This window comes from Sceloporus undulatus, chromosome 2, assembly GCF_019175285.1.
Source record: "Sceloporus undulatus isolate JIND9_A2432 ecotype Alabama chromosome 2, SceUnd_v1.1, whole genome shotgun sequence".
NCBI lineage: Eukaryota > Metazoa > Chordata > Lepidosauria > Squamata > Phrynosomatidae > Sceloporus > Sceloporus undulatus.
Window position 1 is genome coordinate 14,049,052 of NC_056523.1, and position 15,631 is coordinate 14,064,682.

Sequence of the window (15,631 nt, forward strand, 5' to 3'; positions counted from 1 at the left end):
GGGGGAAATTACAGGGTGTAAATAGCCTACAGTAGGCCCTTGTATCTGTTGGTGTTTGATTCATAGGAACACCCGGGAATCCAAAATCCAAATCCTCAAGTCCCATTACAGATACAGTGGTAACCTCGGGATATGAAATACCCAGGTTACGAAATTCCGGGATACGAAAAAATCCCATAGGAAATAATTGTTCGCGGTACAAGGTTTTTTCGGGTTACAAAAAATTTGGTGCTTTTCGGCGCTATTTCACACGGAACGCGGCTTTTCCCATTAGCGCCTAGGCATTTCGGCTTACGAAGGCTTTTCTCGGGTTACGAAGCGGCCGCGGAACGAATTAATTTCGTAACCCGAGAAGCACTGTAAGGCATAGTAAAATGGTTCCTTATGCAAAATGGAAAAATGAAGGTTTGCTTTTTGGAATGTGTGGGTGTGTGTGTGTTTGGGTATGCGCACACACACACACACAACACACACAAGCCATGGATGGTTGGATCTATGGATAAGAATCTGTGGATACGGAGGGCTGACTAGTGGAGTGCCACTGGGTCCTGTCCTGGGCCCAGTGCTATTATCATCTTTATCAATGACTTGAAAACGAATGGGGGCATACTCATCAATCAAGATGACACCAAATTAGGAGAGAGCTAATACCCCAGAGGACAGGATCAAGATTCTAAATGACCAGAACAGACTAGAAAACTGGGCCAAGCTAACAAAATGAATTCAACACAGAGAAATGTAAGGTACTGCACTTAGGACGGAACAAAATGCACAGATATAGGATGGAGGACACTGTGCTGAACGAGACTACATGTGAAAGGGATCTAGGAGTCCAAGCAGACCACAAGTTGAACATGAGTCAACAGTGTGATGGGGCGGCTAAAAAGACTAATGCAATTTTAGGCCTGCATCAATAGAAGTATAGTGTCTAGATCAGGGTTGGCAACCTCCGGCCCATGAGCTGGATCCGGCCCGTGGGCGCCTTTCCGCAGCCCCTGGTCCCTCTGCCGCCGAAATGCTGCCGATTTCGGCCGCCGGCCGCCATTTTGTCCTTCAAAATGGCTGAAGTCTCGGGAGACCAAAAAGTTCGTGTGAGACTTCACCGCCATTTGAAGGACAAAATGGCGGGCGCCCATTAGGAGGCCTGCTGCAAGCCCGGAACCCTGAAGGGGCTCCAGGAGCGCAGCGGGCCTCCTAATGGCGCCGCCCACCTCCCTCCTGGCTCCGTCCTCCCTCCTAAAATGGAGGAGCGGGGGGAAGGAGGAGGAGGGAGGGAGGGGAGAGAGAGAGGGGAGGGAGGGGGAGGAGAGGAGGAGAGAGAGAGAGAGAAAGGAGGGAGGGAGGGGAGGGAGAGAGGAAGAGAGAGAGAAAGGGTGGGAGGGAGAGGAAGAGAGGGGAGGAGGGGAGGAGAGAGAGAAGAGGAGGGAGGGAGGGGGAGGGAGAGGAGGAGAGAGAGAAAGGTGGGAGGAGAGGAGAGAGAGGGGAGGGAGGGAGGAGAGAGAAGAGAAGGAGGGAGGGTGAGGAAGAGAAGAGAGAAAAGGGTGGGAGGTAGAGGAGATTAGTGAGGGATGTATGAGAGAGAGAGAGAGGTGGGAGTGAGAGGGGGGGAAGGAGAAAAGACAGGAGAGGTAGATAGAGAACCACAGCTACTGAGCCAGTAGGTTCATTGGGGGGGGGTTATACCTGTGCCTTTGTGGTTTGAGACAGTGGCATCATTTTGCTGTTTTTGTGGCCTTGCCTAGTCGCTTCCATGCTTGCAAATATTGCCATCATATGCTTGTCCTTTGGTATTCTCTTTGCAAATCCCCCCACATGGACTGCTTGCTCTTTTTGGGTTGAGACAGTGTGCCTGCATTTTTTGCTGTTTTGTGTCTTTGCCTAGTCGCTTCCATGCTTTGCAAATATTGCATCATTATGCTGTCCTTTGGTATCTCTTTCAAAATCCCCCACATGGCTTGCTTGTTCTTTTTTTGGGTTTGAGACAGTGGCATGCATTTTTTGCTGTTTGTGGCCTTGCCTAGTCGCGTCATGCTTGCAAATAGTGCCATCATTATGCTTGTCCTTGTTAATTCTCTTTTGCAAAATCCCCCCACATGACTGCTTGCTCTTTTTGGGTTGAGACAGTGTGCCGCATTTTTTGCTGTGTGTGCCTTGCCATTCGCTTCAAGGCTTGCAAATATGGCTATCATTATGCTTATCCTTTGGTATTTTCTGCAAATCCCCCTACATGGACTTGCTGCTCTTTTCTGGATTGAAACAGTGTGCATGCATTTTTCCTGTGTTAGGGCATTGCCTAGTAGCTTCTTGCAATATTGGCGGTACATACCGCCACTTTGCGGCGCTCTGCCGCCGCCGCCGGGCGGATCCGCGGGGGAGCCGAGCATTCAGACGGCGCGACTCCGCGCGGACCGAAAAAGAAGCTCCAAAATGGAGCTTCTTTTTCCGTCGCGTTTGTGACGTAGCGAGGCGCCAGGGGCGCACTCGCTACGTCACAAAGGACGCGACGCTACGGACCTCAGCGTCACGATACGCAAAGATGGTGCCGGCCATGTAGAAGGGCCGCGCCATCTTGTACGGACGAGTCCGTACTAGGCCAGGGGCGTCTAAAGAGATGCCCCTCCCCAACTGTCAATCGGTTCGGCCTCTGAGGGAGAAAGAAGGCTGGCCCAGTTCCATCAGGGCTAGCCTGAAGAAGGAGACTCTCCCTCCTAACGGTCACTTTCGGCCTCTGATGGAGAGAGTAGGCTGGCCCAGTTCACACAGGGGCTAGCCTGAAAAGAGACCCCTCCCTCCGGTCCATCTGCCTTGGTCCAGGCCTCAGAGGGGAGAAGAATGCTGGACTGATCCTCCCCCCCTCACCATCCCTTCTCCTTTGTGCCGTGTCTTTTAGATTGTAAGCCTGTGGGCAGGGAACTGTCTGTTATCCCTCTTATTGTAAACCGCTCGGATTCCCATGGTGGGCGGTATATAAATAAAAAAAATAAATAAAAAAATAAAAAAAAAAAACTATAAAATGGGACGTCCCCGGATGTCCCAAATGGCGGTGCAGAAAGCCCCCTAGTTATTATGCGGCTCCACCCCAGAGGGTGGAAACTCCGCCCCTGACATGTGGCTCCGCCCCAGATAGTGGAAACTCCACCCGGGCATGTGGCTGCCGCCCCATAGGTGGAATCTCCACCCCCGGCTTCGCCCCCCCAGTTGTCTGAGGGACAGCAACCCGGCCCCCAGCCAGAAAGGTTGCCTACCCTGGTCTAGATCAAGGGAAGTAATAGTGCCACTCTATTCTGCTTTGGTCAGGCCCCACCTAGAATACTGTGTCCGTTCTGGGCACCACAATTGAAAAAGGACATTGAGAAACTGAGCATGTCCAAAGGAGGGCAACTAAAATGGCGAACAGTCTTGAAACCATACCCATGAGAACAACGCTTAGGGAGCTGGGGATGTTTAGTCTGGAGAAGAGAAGGTTAAGAGATGATATGATAGCCCTGTTTAAATACTGAAGGGATGTCACATTGAGAGAGGAACAAGCTTGTTTTCTGCCGCTCCAGAGACTAGAACCGGAACAATGGATGCAAGCTCCAGGAAAAGAGATTCTAGCTCAACATTGGGAGAAACTCCTGACACTAAGGGCTGTTCGACAGTGGAACACACTTCCCGGAGTGTGGGGGTCTTTAAGCAGTGGCTGGTGGCCATCTGTCGGGGAGCTTGATTGAAAGTTCCTGCATGGCAGGGGATTGGACTGAATGGCCCTTGTGGTCTCTCCCAGCTCTATGATCTATGACTATATTGATGGTAGCTGATGGTGGTGGTGGTGGATGATACCAGTCAGGATAACATCAGAGGGAACACAGCCTTTAAATCCATGTACAAACAAAAACACCAGGGCAGTCTTGCTGGAAGAAAAGTCCACAAAGTCTTGTGCTGTAGACATCCAAACATGACTATGGCCCAGTCCAGACAGGCCTATAGTGCGCCCTATCACGTGCTAGGGGTTGGCCGAGGACACACCGCCATACTTGCCTCACCCCTAGCATGTGACAAGCGTCAAAATGCGGCGCCATGTACACAGGTGCCCGCCATTTGACGCGATGGGACGTTAGCATCTGCACATCACGCCCCATAATGACGTGGCGAGTGCGCCACTAGCGCACTGCGGTGTCATGGCGCCACAGAAAGAACCCATTTTTTGCAGGTTCTTTTTGCTGCACGAGGGAGCGGTGCAGTTTATCCACTTCAGCTTCCTTGCGAAGCAAAAGAAGGCATGGGCATACCACCTATGTCTAGAACCTAGTTTGCGCAGTCCAGGACGTAAAATGTCCTACTACATGCTGAGTGTCCCTATCTGAAATGCTTGGAACCAGAGTGTTTGGATTTTGGAATACAGGAGAGTCTCGATTATCTGTCCTGTTACAGGGTGCGCCATTTTGAGCCCTCATCACGTGCTAGGGGTGAGGCAAGTATCCAACGTTCTGGATTATCCAGCATCCCATTCTCTTCGTGCTCAGAAGAAGTATGGGACATCGGATAATGGTGCCTCGCCATTGGGGACAAAAGTCCCTCCCCTCCTCCTCCCAGCTTGTTTCTGCAGACTCCCTTCGGCCAGGAAAACAACACCCATGCAAGCTCAGGAAAACGAAGCCGTGGAGGAGGCACTCAGCCCAGGCCTCTTCACGGCGGCTTGGTTTTCTTCAGCCCGAAGAAATCCGCGGACTCCCATCAGGCTCAGGAAATGAAGTCATGGGGGGCAAATTAGCTTACAGTTGTAAACCGCTTAGACACTGCTTAGGCGGTATGAAGCGGTATATAAATGAAGCTTATTTACTGTACCTGTGTTTGCCTACACATACGTAATGAGTTATCTTGAAGATAGGGCTCTTGTCTAAACACAAACACATAGCCTGAATGTAATTTTATACAATATTTTTTAAAATAAATTTGTGCATTAACTAAAGTTTGTGTACATATGCACCATATATGCATTTCATATACACCTTATACTCATAGCCTGAAGGTTATTTTATGTGTCATATTTTTAGTATTTTTGCGCATTAAACAAAGTTTAAAACAAAGTTTAAAATAAAGTTTAGGGATGCAGTGGCTTAGTGGTTAAGACACCAATTCTAGTTATTGGAAGATCGCTGGCAGTTCAAGGCCTGAGTGCTGCATGATGGGGTGAGCTCCTGTCAGTAGTCCCAGCTTCTGCCAACCTAGCAGTTCGAAAGCATGCAAATACAAGTAGATAAAAAGGTACCACTTCAGTGGGAAAGTGACAGCATTCGGTGCAGTCATGCTGGTCACATGACCACCAGAGCAGTCCTCAGACAACACTGGTTCTTTGGCTTAGTAATGGAGATGAGCACTGCCCCCTACAGTCGGTTACGACTAGACATTCATGTCAATGGACTACCTTTACCTTTTAAACAAAGTTTTTGTACACTGAACCATCAGAATGCAAGGGTGTCACTATCTCATCAACCTGTGAATAAAGTTTTGGAGCATTTTGGAATTCTAGATAAGGGAGACTATTCCTTCCCACACAAATGCTGTTGAAGTACAGTTCCCAATTGTTCTCACTATTAGCTATGCTGGTAAACATAGCTAATCCACAGCTAATCTGGAGACCTTCACATTCTCACCTGGGGTCGAGCGCCCCTGAAACGCTAGAGCTAGAGCTGGCTTTTGTTCATTAAAGCCATGAAATAGAAACGTGTACAAAGCATGAAACTGTACAAGCCTCTTTTCAACAGCTACTTGAGTGTCATTACTTATCATGTGTACCCTGACTTGTCTTCTCCTTTTCCAATGCATGAATGTAGGAGCTTATTCCTCCTTTCTCTTCCTCACAGGTGGACTCTGAATCATTGCCTCTTGGTGGCGGAACAGAAATTTCTCCTTTGCAGTCACCTCAGGTAAGGAAATTATCATCAGGAGAGATGAACAGCCCAGGTACCTCCTTCTGTGCTGGGCATGGAGATTGAATGGTATTCCCCCCCCCTTTTTTTTTTTAACTTCTGTTGCTGCAACATGACCATATAAGAAGTTATAAGCGTTCCTATATTTCTAACATAGACAAGATCTAAACACAGATCCTGAAATGTAAAGATATACTAAAGTTATGATTGTCTGTGCTATGGTATTTCCCATTTCTATGTATGGTTGTGAAAGCTGGATGGTGGAGAAAGTTAATAGGGAAAAAAATCAACTCATTTGAGATGTGATGCTGGAGAATAGTTTTATGGATTCCATGGATACTAAAAAAGACAAATAAGTGGGTGCTAGAGCAAATCAATCTGAACTCTCCTTAGAAGCAAAGATGAATAAACTGGGGTTGTTATATTCTCGTCATATAATGAGAAGAAAAGACTCACTAGAAACAAACTATAATGCTTGGTAAAGTTGGTGGCAACAAGAAAAGAGGAAGATGGATAGACTCAACCAAGGAAGCTATGACCATGAATATGCAAGAGCTGAGGATGGCGTTTGAAGATAGAGTGACCTGAAGGTCTGTAAAGGTAGTTAACAACAACAACAAAATATTTCTAACATGCAGTTGGAAATCCTGGGAAAACTACAATGAAATAGTGCCTACAGATAACATTCACAAAGATAGCCATTTCCTACTTTTTCCCCCCAGCTGGAAGCTTTATTGTGTGGTAGACTATATCTGAGTAGAGAGATTGTTTCTTCTTTCTTTCAGTGGCTGGCATTCTTTGAGGAGGTGGCTGTGCATTTTTCCAAGGAAGAATGGGATCTTCTGGATCCAAGCCAAAGGGCTCTCTACAAAGAAGTCATGCTGGAGAATTATGAGATTGTAGCCTCTCTGGGTAAGAGCATGTTTCTCTTGACTGAATTATGACAAAGGGGTGAATTTATTTTCCGTTGTCATTTCCCTCCAGTGATCTCCCTGGCTGAGTTACCATATATACTTGTGTACAAATCAACCTCGTTTATACGTTGAGGGAAGGTTTCAGGGTCAAAACCCTGGATTTTGATATGACCCATGGATAAGTCAAGGGTAAAATTTAGGAGACTATAAGGAAGGATGGAAAGGGGGACATACCACTTCTGTCCCTCCTTCTCCTTCTTTGGACCTCTCCCAAATGATTCCCAGGTGCTGGAGGAGAGGTTTTACCATCGGATTGAGAGTAGCAAGTAGATTTCAATGGAGAGTTGTTTCCATAGGAAGCCAGGTCTTGCAAAATGGACTGGAGAGATGGTTTTAAATTGAGATTTTTTTTATACGAAGCAAGTTCTTGCAAAAGGGACCAGAGAGAGAAGTAAGTGGATTTAAATGGGGAGATTTTTCCATGGGAAGCTGGAGCTTGCAAAACGGAGCAAAGAAAGAAGCAATTGGATTTAAATGGAGAGGTTTTTCCATGGAAATCCAGGGCTTGCAAAAGGGAGCAGAAAGAGAAGCAATTGGATTTAAATGGAGAGCAGAGAGAGACGCAAGTTCCTTAAAACGGGGAGTTTTTCCGCTAGGAAGCAAAGGCTTGCAAAATGGACTGGAAGGGTAAGAAATTGGTGTTCAATGCAGATTGGGGTGTCAGGTTTGCCTGCTTTAGAACCCTACTAAGCACTGCTAATCTATTGACCCTTCTATAAATCTACCCCAAAATTTTAGGGGAAATTTTGGGGCATAAATTTTTCAATTTATAGTCGAGTATATATGGTCTCTCACTGGGTGGAAGGCAGTGGGTGTGTTTCATTACAACAGAAAGAAAAAAAGCTGATGAGGATCGGATTCAGACGCTAGGCACTTCAAATTTTATGGCAAAGCACATGTATGCAAGAAAAGAATAATTGAAACTATAATCTCATATTTTAATCTGATAGGATGCAGCCAGAAAGCAGATAGTCCTCATAAGGGATGCAGCCAGCTTCCCACTTTTCTCCCAAGCAAGCAGGGATTCTCAGTGTGGGAGAGGCAAGAGAGGGAGAGGATTCTTTCAAAGAATCCCAGATACTCATCCTCCTCCTCTATTTCTTCTGCTACATCTTCTCTTGGCCTGTCTGATGAAAGAAAGCAGGAGTGCAGCTCCAACCCACCAGCCATGTCCTGGCAAAACTCACAAACCTTAAGCAGTGTCCCAAGTATGAAAGCTCCTTTTTGCCACTGCTTCTCCTCTGCCACCACAAACTCCACCTTCTCATTTCCACCATAGTTCTAAAAGGCTGCTGTTTCCCCTTGACTTTCTTGTGCCTTGACTGAAGGCCCTTCTGCCACCCCCTTTTTCCTCACCATCCCTTGCTGCCCCTTTTCCTCCTCACTGTTCCCCTGGATCTTTCCACCTTCCCTGGGGGAGACATACCACCCACTTTGGGAATCACTGTAGTAGAATATTCATAAGGTTATATAGATTTCAGCAGTGGGCATGAGAGAAAAGATTTGATCCTTGAGAATATTGAAGTTAGAGATGTAAATAGAGACTTGATTTCTGGATATGATGCTGAGTTGCTGCTCAGAACACTTAACAGGGTGTCATTGTTCTTTTTATCTCATAAATCAGGTGGTGCTTGGAACAATGAGAACTATCAGAATCTATCTCAGAAACAGCATCTAGTGTCGATGGAAATCACCAAATATGATAATGGCAAAGAATCTGGAAAGAGTTTTAGTGAGAGTCAACCACTTTCTCAACATCAAGGGGATGAGAAAGAAGAAAAACCTTTTGCCTGTATACTATGTGGAAAGAACTTCAGTGTGAGCTCAGAACTTCCTCTACCTGAAGGAATTCACACAGAGGAAAAGCCATATAAATGTATGGACTGTGAAAAAGTATCTAGTATGAGCTCAAATATTGTAGCACTTGGAGGAATTCACACAGAAGAGAAGCCTTATAAAGGCATGGAGTGTGGAAAGGTTGTTAGTATGAGCTCAGATGTTACTAACCATGAAGAGACTCAAACAGGGAAGAAGTCATATAAATGCAAGGTGTGTGGAAAGAACTTAGGCAGTAGCAGATCTCTTTCTGCCCATCAAAGAACTCACACAGGGGAGAAACTGTATAAATGTGTGGTTTGCAAAAAGAGCTTCATTCGGAAAGATCATCTAGCAAAGCATCAGAGAACTCATACAGGGGAGAAACCATATAAATGCACAGAGTGTGGCAAAAGTTTTAGTGATAGTGGATCACTTATTGTCCATCAAAGAATTCACACAGGAGAGAAACCATATAAATGCATGGACTGTGGAAAAAGCTTCATTCAGAATGGACATCTTAGACAGCATCAAAGAACACACACAGGGGAAAAACCATATACATGCAAGGACTGTGGAAAGAGCTTCAGTCAGAATGGGGACCTTAGGCAGCATGAAAGGACTCACACAGGAGAGAAACTGTATAAATGCACGGAGTGTGGAAAAAATTTCAGCGACAATCGATCACTTACTGTACATGAAAGAATTCACACAGGGGAGAAGCCATATAAATGTATGGAGTGTGGAAGGAGCTTCAGTGTTCATGGATCGCTTACTAAACATCAGAGAACTCACACAGGGGAAAAACCATATAGATGCATGGAGTGTGGAAAGAACTTCACTGATAGTGGATCACTTGCTGTACATGAAAGAACTCACACAGGTGAAAAACCATATCAATGTACAGAATGTGGTAAGCGTTTCGGTCAGAAAAGACATCTTAGGAAACATCAAATAACTCACACTGGGGAGAAACTGTTTAAATGCACAGAATGTGGAAGGAGCTTCAGTGATAGTGGATCACTTACTATACATCAGAGAAATCACACAGATGAGAAGCCATACAAATGCATGGAGTGTGGAAAGAGCTTTAGTGTGAGCACATATCTTATTATACATGAAAGAACTCACACTGGGGAGAAGCCTTACACATGCATGATATGTGGAAAGAACTTAAGTAGTAGCGGATCACTTGCTGTACATGAAAGAACTCACACAAGTGAGAAACCATTTAAGTGTATGAAATGTGGAAAGAACTTCATTCGGAAAGAGCACCTTATGAACCATGAAAGAATTCACACTGGAGAGAAACCATATGAGTGCACAGAGTGTGGAAGGAATTTCAGTGACAGTGGATCACTTACTAAACATCAAAGAACTCACACAGGGGAGAAACCATATAAATGTACAGACTGTGGAAAGAGCTTTAGCCAAAATGGGCACCTTAGGCAGCATCAAAGAACTCACACAGGGGAGAAACCTTATAAATGTAAGGAGTGTGGAAAAAGCTTCAGTCAGAATGGTGACCTTAGGCAGCATGAAAGAACTCATACAGGAGAAAAACCATATAAATGCATGGAGTGTGGCAAAAGCTTCGGTGATAGTAGAACACTAACAGTGCATGAAAGACTTCACACAGGAGAGAAGCCTTATCAGTGCATGGAGTGTGGGAAACGCTTCAATCTGAGTGGATCACTTACAAAACACCAAAGAACCCACACAGGGGAAAAACCATATAAATGTATGGAGTGTGGAAAGTGCTTCAGTGAGAGTGGGACACTTCTTAAGCATGAAAGAACTCACACAGGAGAGAAACCATATAATTGCCTGGAGTGTGGAAAGAGCTTCGGTAAGAAAGAACATCTTAGACATCATCACAGAACTCATACAGGGGAGAAACCATATAAATGTGTGAGGTGTGGAAAGTGCTTTCGTTTGAGTGCACACCTTACAGCGCATGAAAGAATTCACACTGGGGAAAAGCCCTATAAATGCATGGTGTGTGGAAAGCGCTTCAATCAAAAGGGGAACCTTTGGAAGCATCAAAAAACTCATGAAGGAAATAAACCCTGTAAATCTACAGAGTGAGAAAATAACTTTTGTAATAGGGGATCCCTTTCTATGCATGTTTCCTGGCACACTACACATGACACTAGTTAACACTCCTGCTTCATGGGAGCTCTCCTGCCCATTTTATCACATCTCCTTTCTGGTTCCCAGCCAACAGCATACTCCATTCCAAGAACTTCCTCCACCATTCACCATTCACTGTTATCTACTCACCTTGGCTTTAGGCTCATCCTTAGGTGTGAATGTCTGTCCCTAGGCACTTCATTCCATGCATCTGATGAAGTAGACTTTGTGTACAAAAGCTTATGCTACAAACTTCTTTCACTTAATCTCAAAGGTGCTACAAAATTGTTTTGCATGCTGATCCAGACTAACATGACTCTGTCTTTAAGTTCTATGCATCAGAGAGGATGAGTTACCAAAATCTCTAGTGTAGAAAGATCTTAATGGGAGCTCACAGGTTAGTGTACATAAAGCAGCTCACATGGGGGTAGCTATATGAATGAATGTAGTGCGAAAGAACTGCGGAGGTAGATGTGTCTTGTTGTTGTTGTTATTGTGAACTGTATTTCCTTAGTATCAATAATTACTAAACACTGTATCTACAAAATTACAGTTTCAGTTATCTCCTGCTTCCTCATCCCCTGAGCCCCCATTTTGGACAGTATTGTTAAAAGAAAGTGTAGAAATGAAACATATTGGATATTTGTTTAAAAAACGAAGATATTTTCCCCAAAAAACATTTTATGTTCCTTTGGTGGAAGATTGTGGAAGATTTTTTATTTGTTGTGTTCTGTCAAATTGTTTCTGATTTTACAAATGTAATAAAAGGCCACCAGGTCTCTCCAGATGGTTTCTCATTAATATGTGCTTTTGAAGTGTTTAGTATGTGAGTTATTTTTTCTGTATGCTCTCCTACCATTTCCTTATGCACTATTGCTTCCATCTTCTCCATCTTCCAAGTTTTGCTGATTTTACTAACAAGCTTTGTGTGAACCATTCACATTTGGTCCTTCAAGTGCTTTTGTAACCTTCAAGGTTACAAAAGCACTTGAGAGAAATGAATACCCCGGTGAGTGATTTTGCCCAAAATATTTATAACCTTATACCGAAACAGTTTTTTTAAAGGGTAATAGAGCCACGTGTCTTTCTGGGTGTATTGCCTCCCTACCAATAGTCAGTTGGACATAGATGCCACTTACATACCACCTGAAGTATATTTTCTGTGTACTGAGCCAAAATTGATCAGTAGGGGAGGGTTCTCCAAAATGTATATCTCTGTGACCCTGGATTCACTGTTCTAATGGTTTGAAGGACTTTGTATTGTTTTTCAGGAGAACCTTGACTGTTTACATTTAGAGAGATATCTTGCAGTCGGTCCAGAGCTATGCTGAAAGGTATTCTTATTCTCCTGTGCATACTGAAAATAGGTGTAGTTGAGTGGAAACCTTCCACTATATAACCCCTTAAAAACAAGAAGTGTATGATGGATGTTGGGTTAGTGGAATGATCAAATTTCAGTCCACTCACTCTGATGGGTAGAGCAGAACCAAGAGACAAATATTCTTGCAGTTAAATCACCTGCTTCCCTGCCACTCTTACAAAGGTTAAACTATGTTGTGAATTGCAAACCATTGATGATAGTGAGCTTTAGCAGCAAGTGAAAATAGTTTTAAATGGCTGCTTCATTGTCAAGAAAAGAGATTTCACCTAAATATTAGGAAGAATTTCCAGACTGTAAGAGCTGTTCAACAGCGGAACACACTCCCTCCCTCAAAGATTTAAAGGGATTCCATATTGAGAATGGATCAATCTTAAGATCTGCTGCTCTAAAGATTAGGACATGAAACACTGGATGCAAGCTACAGGAAAAGAGATTCCACCTAAATATTAAGAGGAACTTTCTGACAGAGCTGTTAAACAGTGCAATACATTCCCTCGGAGAGTGGTGGAGTCTTCTTTAGAGGTCTTTAAACAGAGGCTGGATTGGATGGCCAACAGTTGGGAGTGCTTTGGTTGTGTCTTCCTGCATGGCAGAATGGGGTTGCACTGGATGGCCCTTGTCGTCTCAACCCTATGATTCTACATACATGAGAGAGAGAGAGATTTTCAACACCTGAAACTGAACAGGGAATCCTGGTCATCTTTTCCTCTTTCCACTAACTCAATTGTACGCACTTAACTCAGGAGGAGAGGAAAAGTCTTGCCATTCCCAGCAGACGCAGGCAAAAGAAAACTGCTGCAGCCTCTCCCAGCACATGTTCTTCCTCATTAATAATGGCACTATCCAGACCGGCCTGGATTCGTGCTAGGGTTGCCAAGGGCAGCGCCACCGCACGCCCCGCTACCCTAGTACATCGCAGCAGCATCAAAATGGCGGTGCCCTGTCTACATGGGTGCCGCCATTATGACATGATGGACGCATAGCGTCTGCATGTTGCGTCGCGCTTGCGACATCACGAGTGTGCCATTTGTGCACTCGGGCATCGCAACCGCGACAAAAAAAGAACCTGCTTTTTGCGGGTTCTTTTCCGCTGTGGCTTCCCGCCAGCGGAAAAGGTGGTGGCGGCAGACTGCCCTTTTTTGGCGGTCTGTATCCCGCCAATATTTGACATCTTGACCACATGCTGTCGTTAGTTGGCCACAAGTGTCCATCTTCCATTTGTGAAATGCAGGCTATGCCTCTGAGGTATAGCTCCATCTGAATGTGAAGAGTGATCCTAGTGCTTCCCATATCAAAGTGTTAAACATAGGGCTGCCTCTGAGGATAAATCTGGATTTGACATAAAAGAAGACCTCTTCCACTATGTTTCTCCCAAGGCATTAAGATCATCAACAATAGAGAGTTATTCTTGACCACAACTGCAACTTCAAGTGCATTAGGTAAAATGCTGAAGACTGCTTTTCTTAGACCCTCCTCATTGCTACAGAGATAGCTTTTTTTAGTGCCAGAGGAAGACCTTTTTCTCAAAGGGAGATGTGCGCTGTGTGTGTGTGTGAGGGAGAGAGAGAGAGAGTAGCATTGCAGCAACAGAGAGACTTTGGAAGAGGGCTGGATCTCACTCCCATTTCCTCACATAAAGCTAGCTCACCAAACAGGAGAATCAGCAGAAAACCACTGTTTAACTTTTGCACTGCAGATCATACACAAGTGCTACACGAAAGGAGGTCATTATTGAATTTTTCCCATAAGTAAAAAGACTTGCTTTTACTAGTCTCTCATGGTGCAACAACAGAATGGCGACGTTGTCATGCAGGAGGGGAAACCTGAATGCACTGTTATTCCATTATCCTGATGCTTTGCTGGCCTTGTGCGATAAGCTCCTTAATGTTTTTAGTATGGATTCTTATTTTAATCTCTGCTCTGACAATAATGGCTTACTCTGTAATCATAGGAATCATGCAACCCTCCTATATACTTGTAATACTTGTATTGAAGTTGTATTTCATTTTATTTGCTATTTTGTTGAATTTTTTTATTGTATTTCAATTTTTTCTTGAGGAACTTATTGTATGCATTAAGAGAACTCTTAATAAATATTGGCAACATATAAATATGTGATAAGTAAAGATACAAATTAATAGCATTAATGCATGCCTGAATATTTTCTGATCACCTATGTGTGTCTTTTTCTTTAAACACAATTCCTAAATGAAAGCTTATCTTCTGTCTTGACCAAGGAGAGGGCCCATTTGGGACTCTGAGGGAGGGGAAGGAATGGCAAGTTTGTAGTGAGAATATTTTGAGGGTTTGTTGTGATGCCTTTCCAGCGTGTGTTTAATCGGTCAGCTTGATCATATAGCATAATTCATAACTGGAAAGTTTGGACTCTCTTTAGTGACTGATCCATTGGGTTGTCAGCACTGCTGACAGACATATCCTGTGGTTTCCCTCTGCTCTTTCCTGTCCACGTTAATTTACTGAATCTGCTGAGAATATTTCTGTCTTCATGAAAGCTGAGATAGATAGCAAAAGCAAAAATACACCCTTCTTTGTGGTCTAGTCCCCATCAATCACATTGGTTTGACATGAAATTCAGAGACCACTGTTGAAATATGTAGGCTACTTGGTGCTAAAAGTTAAGGAATTCTTACAAATCATAAGATCAATGGGGATGTATGCATGGTTGGGTTGAATCTTGCACTTCTTTCATGTCTAATTATCAACTGTTCTGATTACAGCTACAAACTGAGAATAGAAAAGTTCGTGTAGCTTTTCTCTTCCCCTAGTCTTGATGCAATTCTTTTTTTCCCTTCTGTGGAAATGCTGTATTTTCCATCTGATACCTTACATAGGGAGAATTATATTTATTATTTATTAAAATTTTGATACGCTGCCCTATATCAAGAGATCTCAGGGTAGCTTAGAATAGTATTAAAACAGTTTAAAAATAAGGATAAGTTAACAATAACGACAATAATATAATGTATTTATTTCATACCCACAATTCCCCATGGGTCAGGGCGGAGAACAACAGTTAATAAATATGTAAGTTAAAACATCTCTCAGTTTAAAAGGAAAATACATACATACACATATTAAAACAATCCACATTTAAAATTCATAATTTAAAATTCATAATTTAAAAATCATGTACAGTGCACCCTCCCCTTACGCAGAGATCCGTTCCGGATCTCTCTGCGTAAGGGGAAATCAGCATATGCTGAAGTCCTATAGGAAGTAATGGGGCTCATGCCCGTGGCACACAGTGGTGCACACATGCCATAGGCGCACACCCCATTAGTTCTTCCAGCGCAGCTTTCAGCAAAATGCAGGCGCACTGTAGATAAGCCTGCCGGGAGAGATTGATCTTTAATGCTGTTTAAAATTGGGCAGTGTATTTGTTGGGGCATGCAGAT

At 44.0% G+C, this 15,631-nt stretch overlaps 1 protein-coding gene across 1 annotated transcript in view; it reads left to right on the forward strand.

Moving 5' to 3' along the window:
- LOC121923809 (zinc finger protein 624-like) overlaps positions 1 to 15,631 on the forward strand; it is a 45,943-nt gene that overhangs the window by 10,611 nt on the left and 19,701 nt on the right. Inside the window, exons 4-7 of the mRNA XM_042454605.1 lie at positions 5,847 to 5,909; positions 6,698 to 6,824; positions 8,511 to 10,785; positions 11,791 to 11,843. Coding sequence (XP_042310539.1) covers positions 5,847 to 5,909; positions 6,698 to 6,824; positions 8,511 to 10,785; positions 11,791 to 11,843 — 2,518 coding nt within the window. The remainder of the gene's footprint in view (positions 1 to 5,846; positions 5,910 to 6,697; positions 6,825 to 8,510; positions 10,786 to 11,790; positions 11,844 to 15,631) is intronic.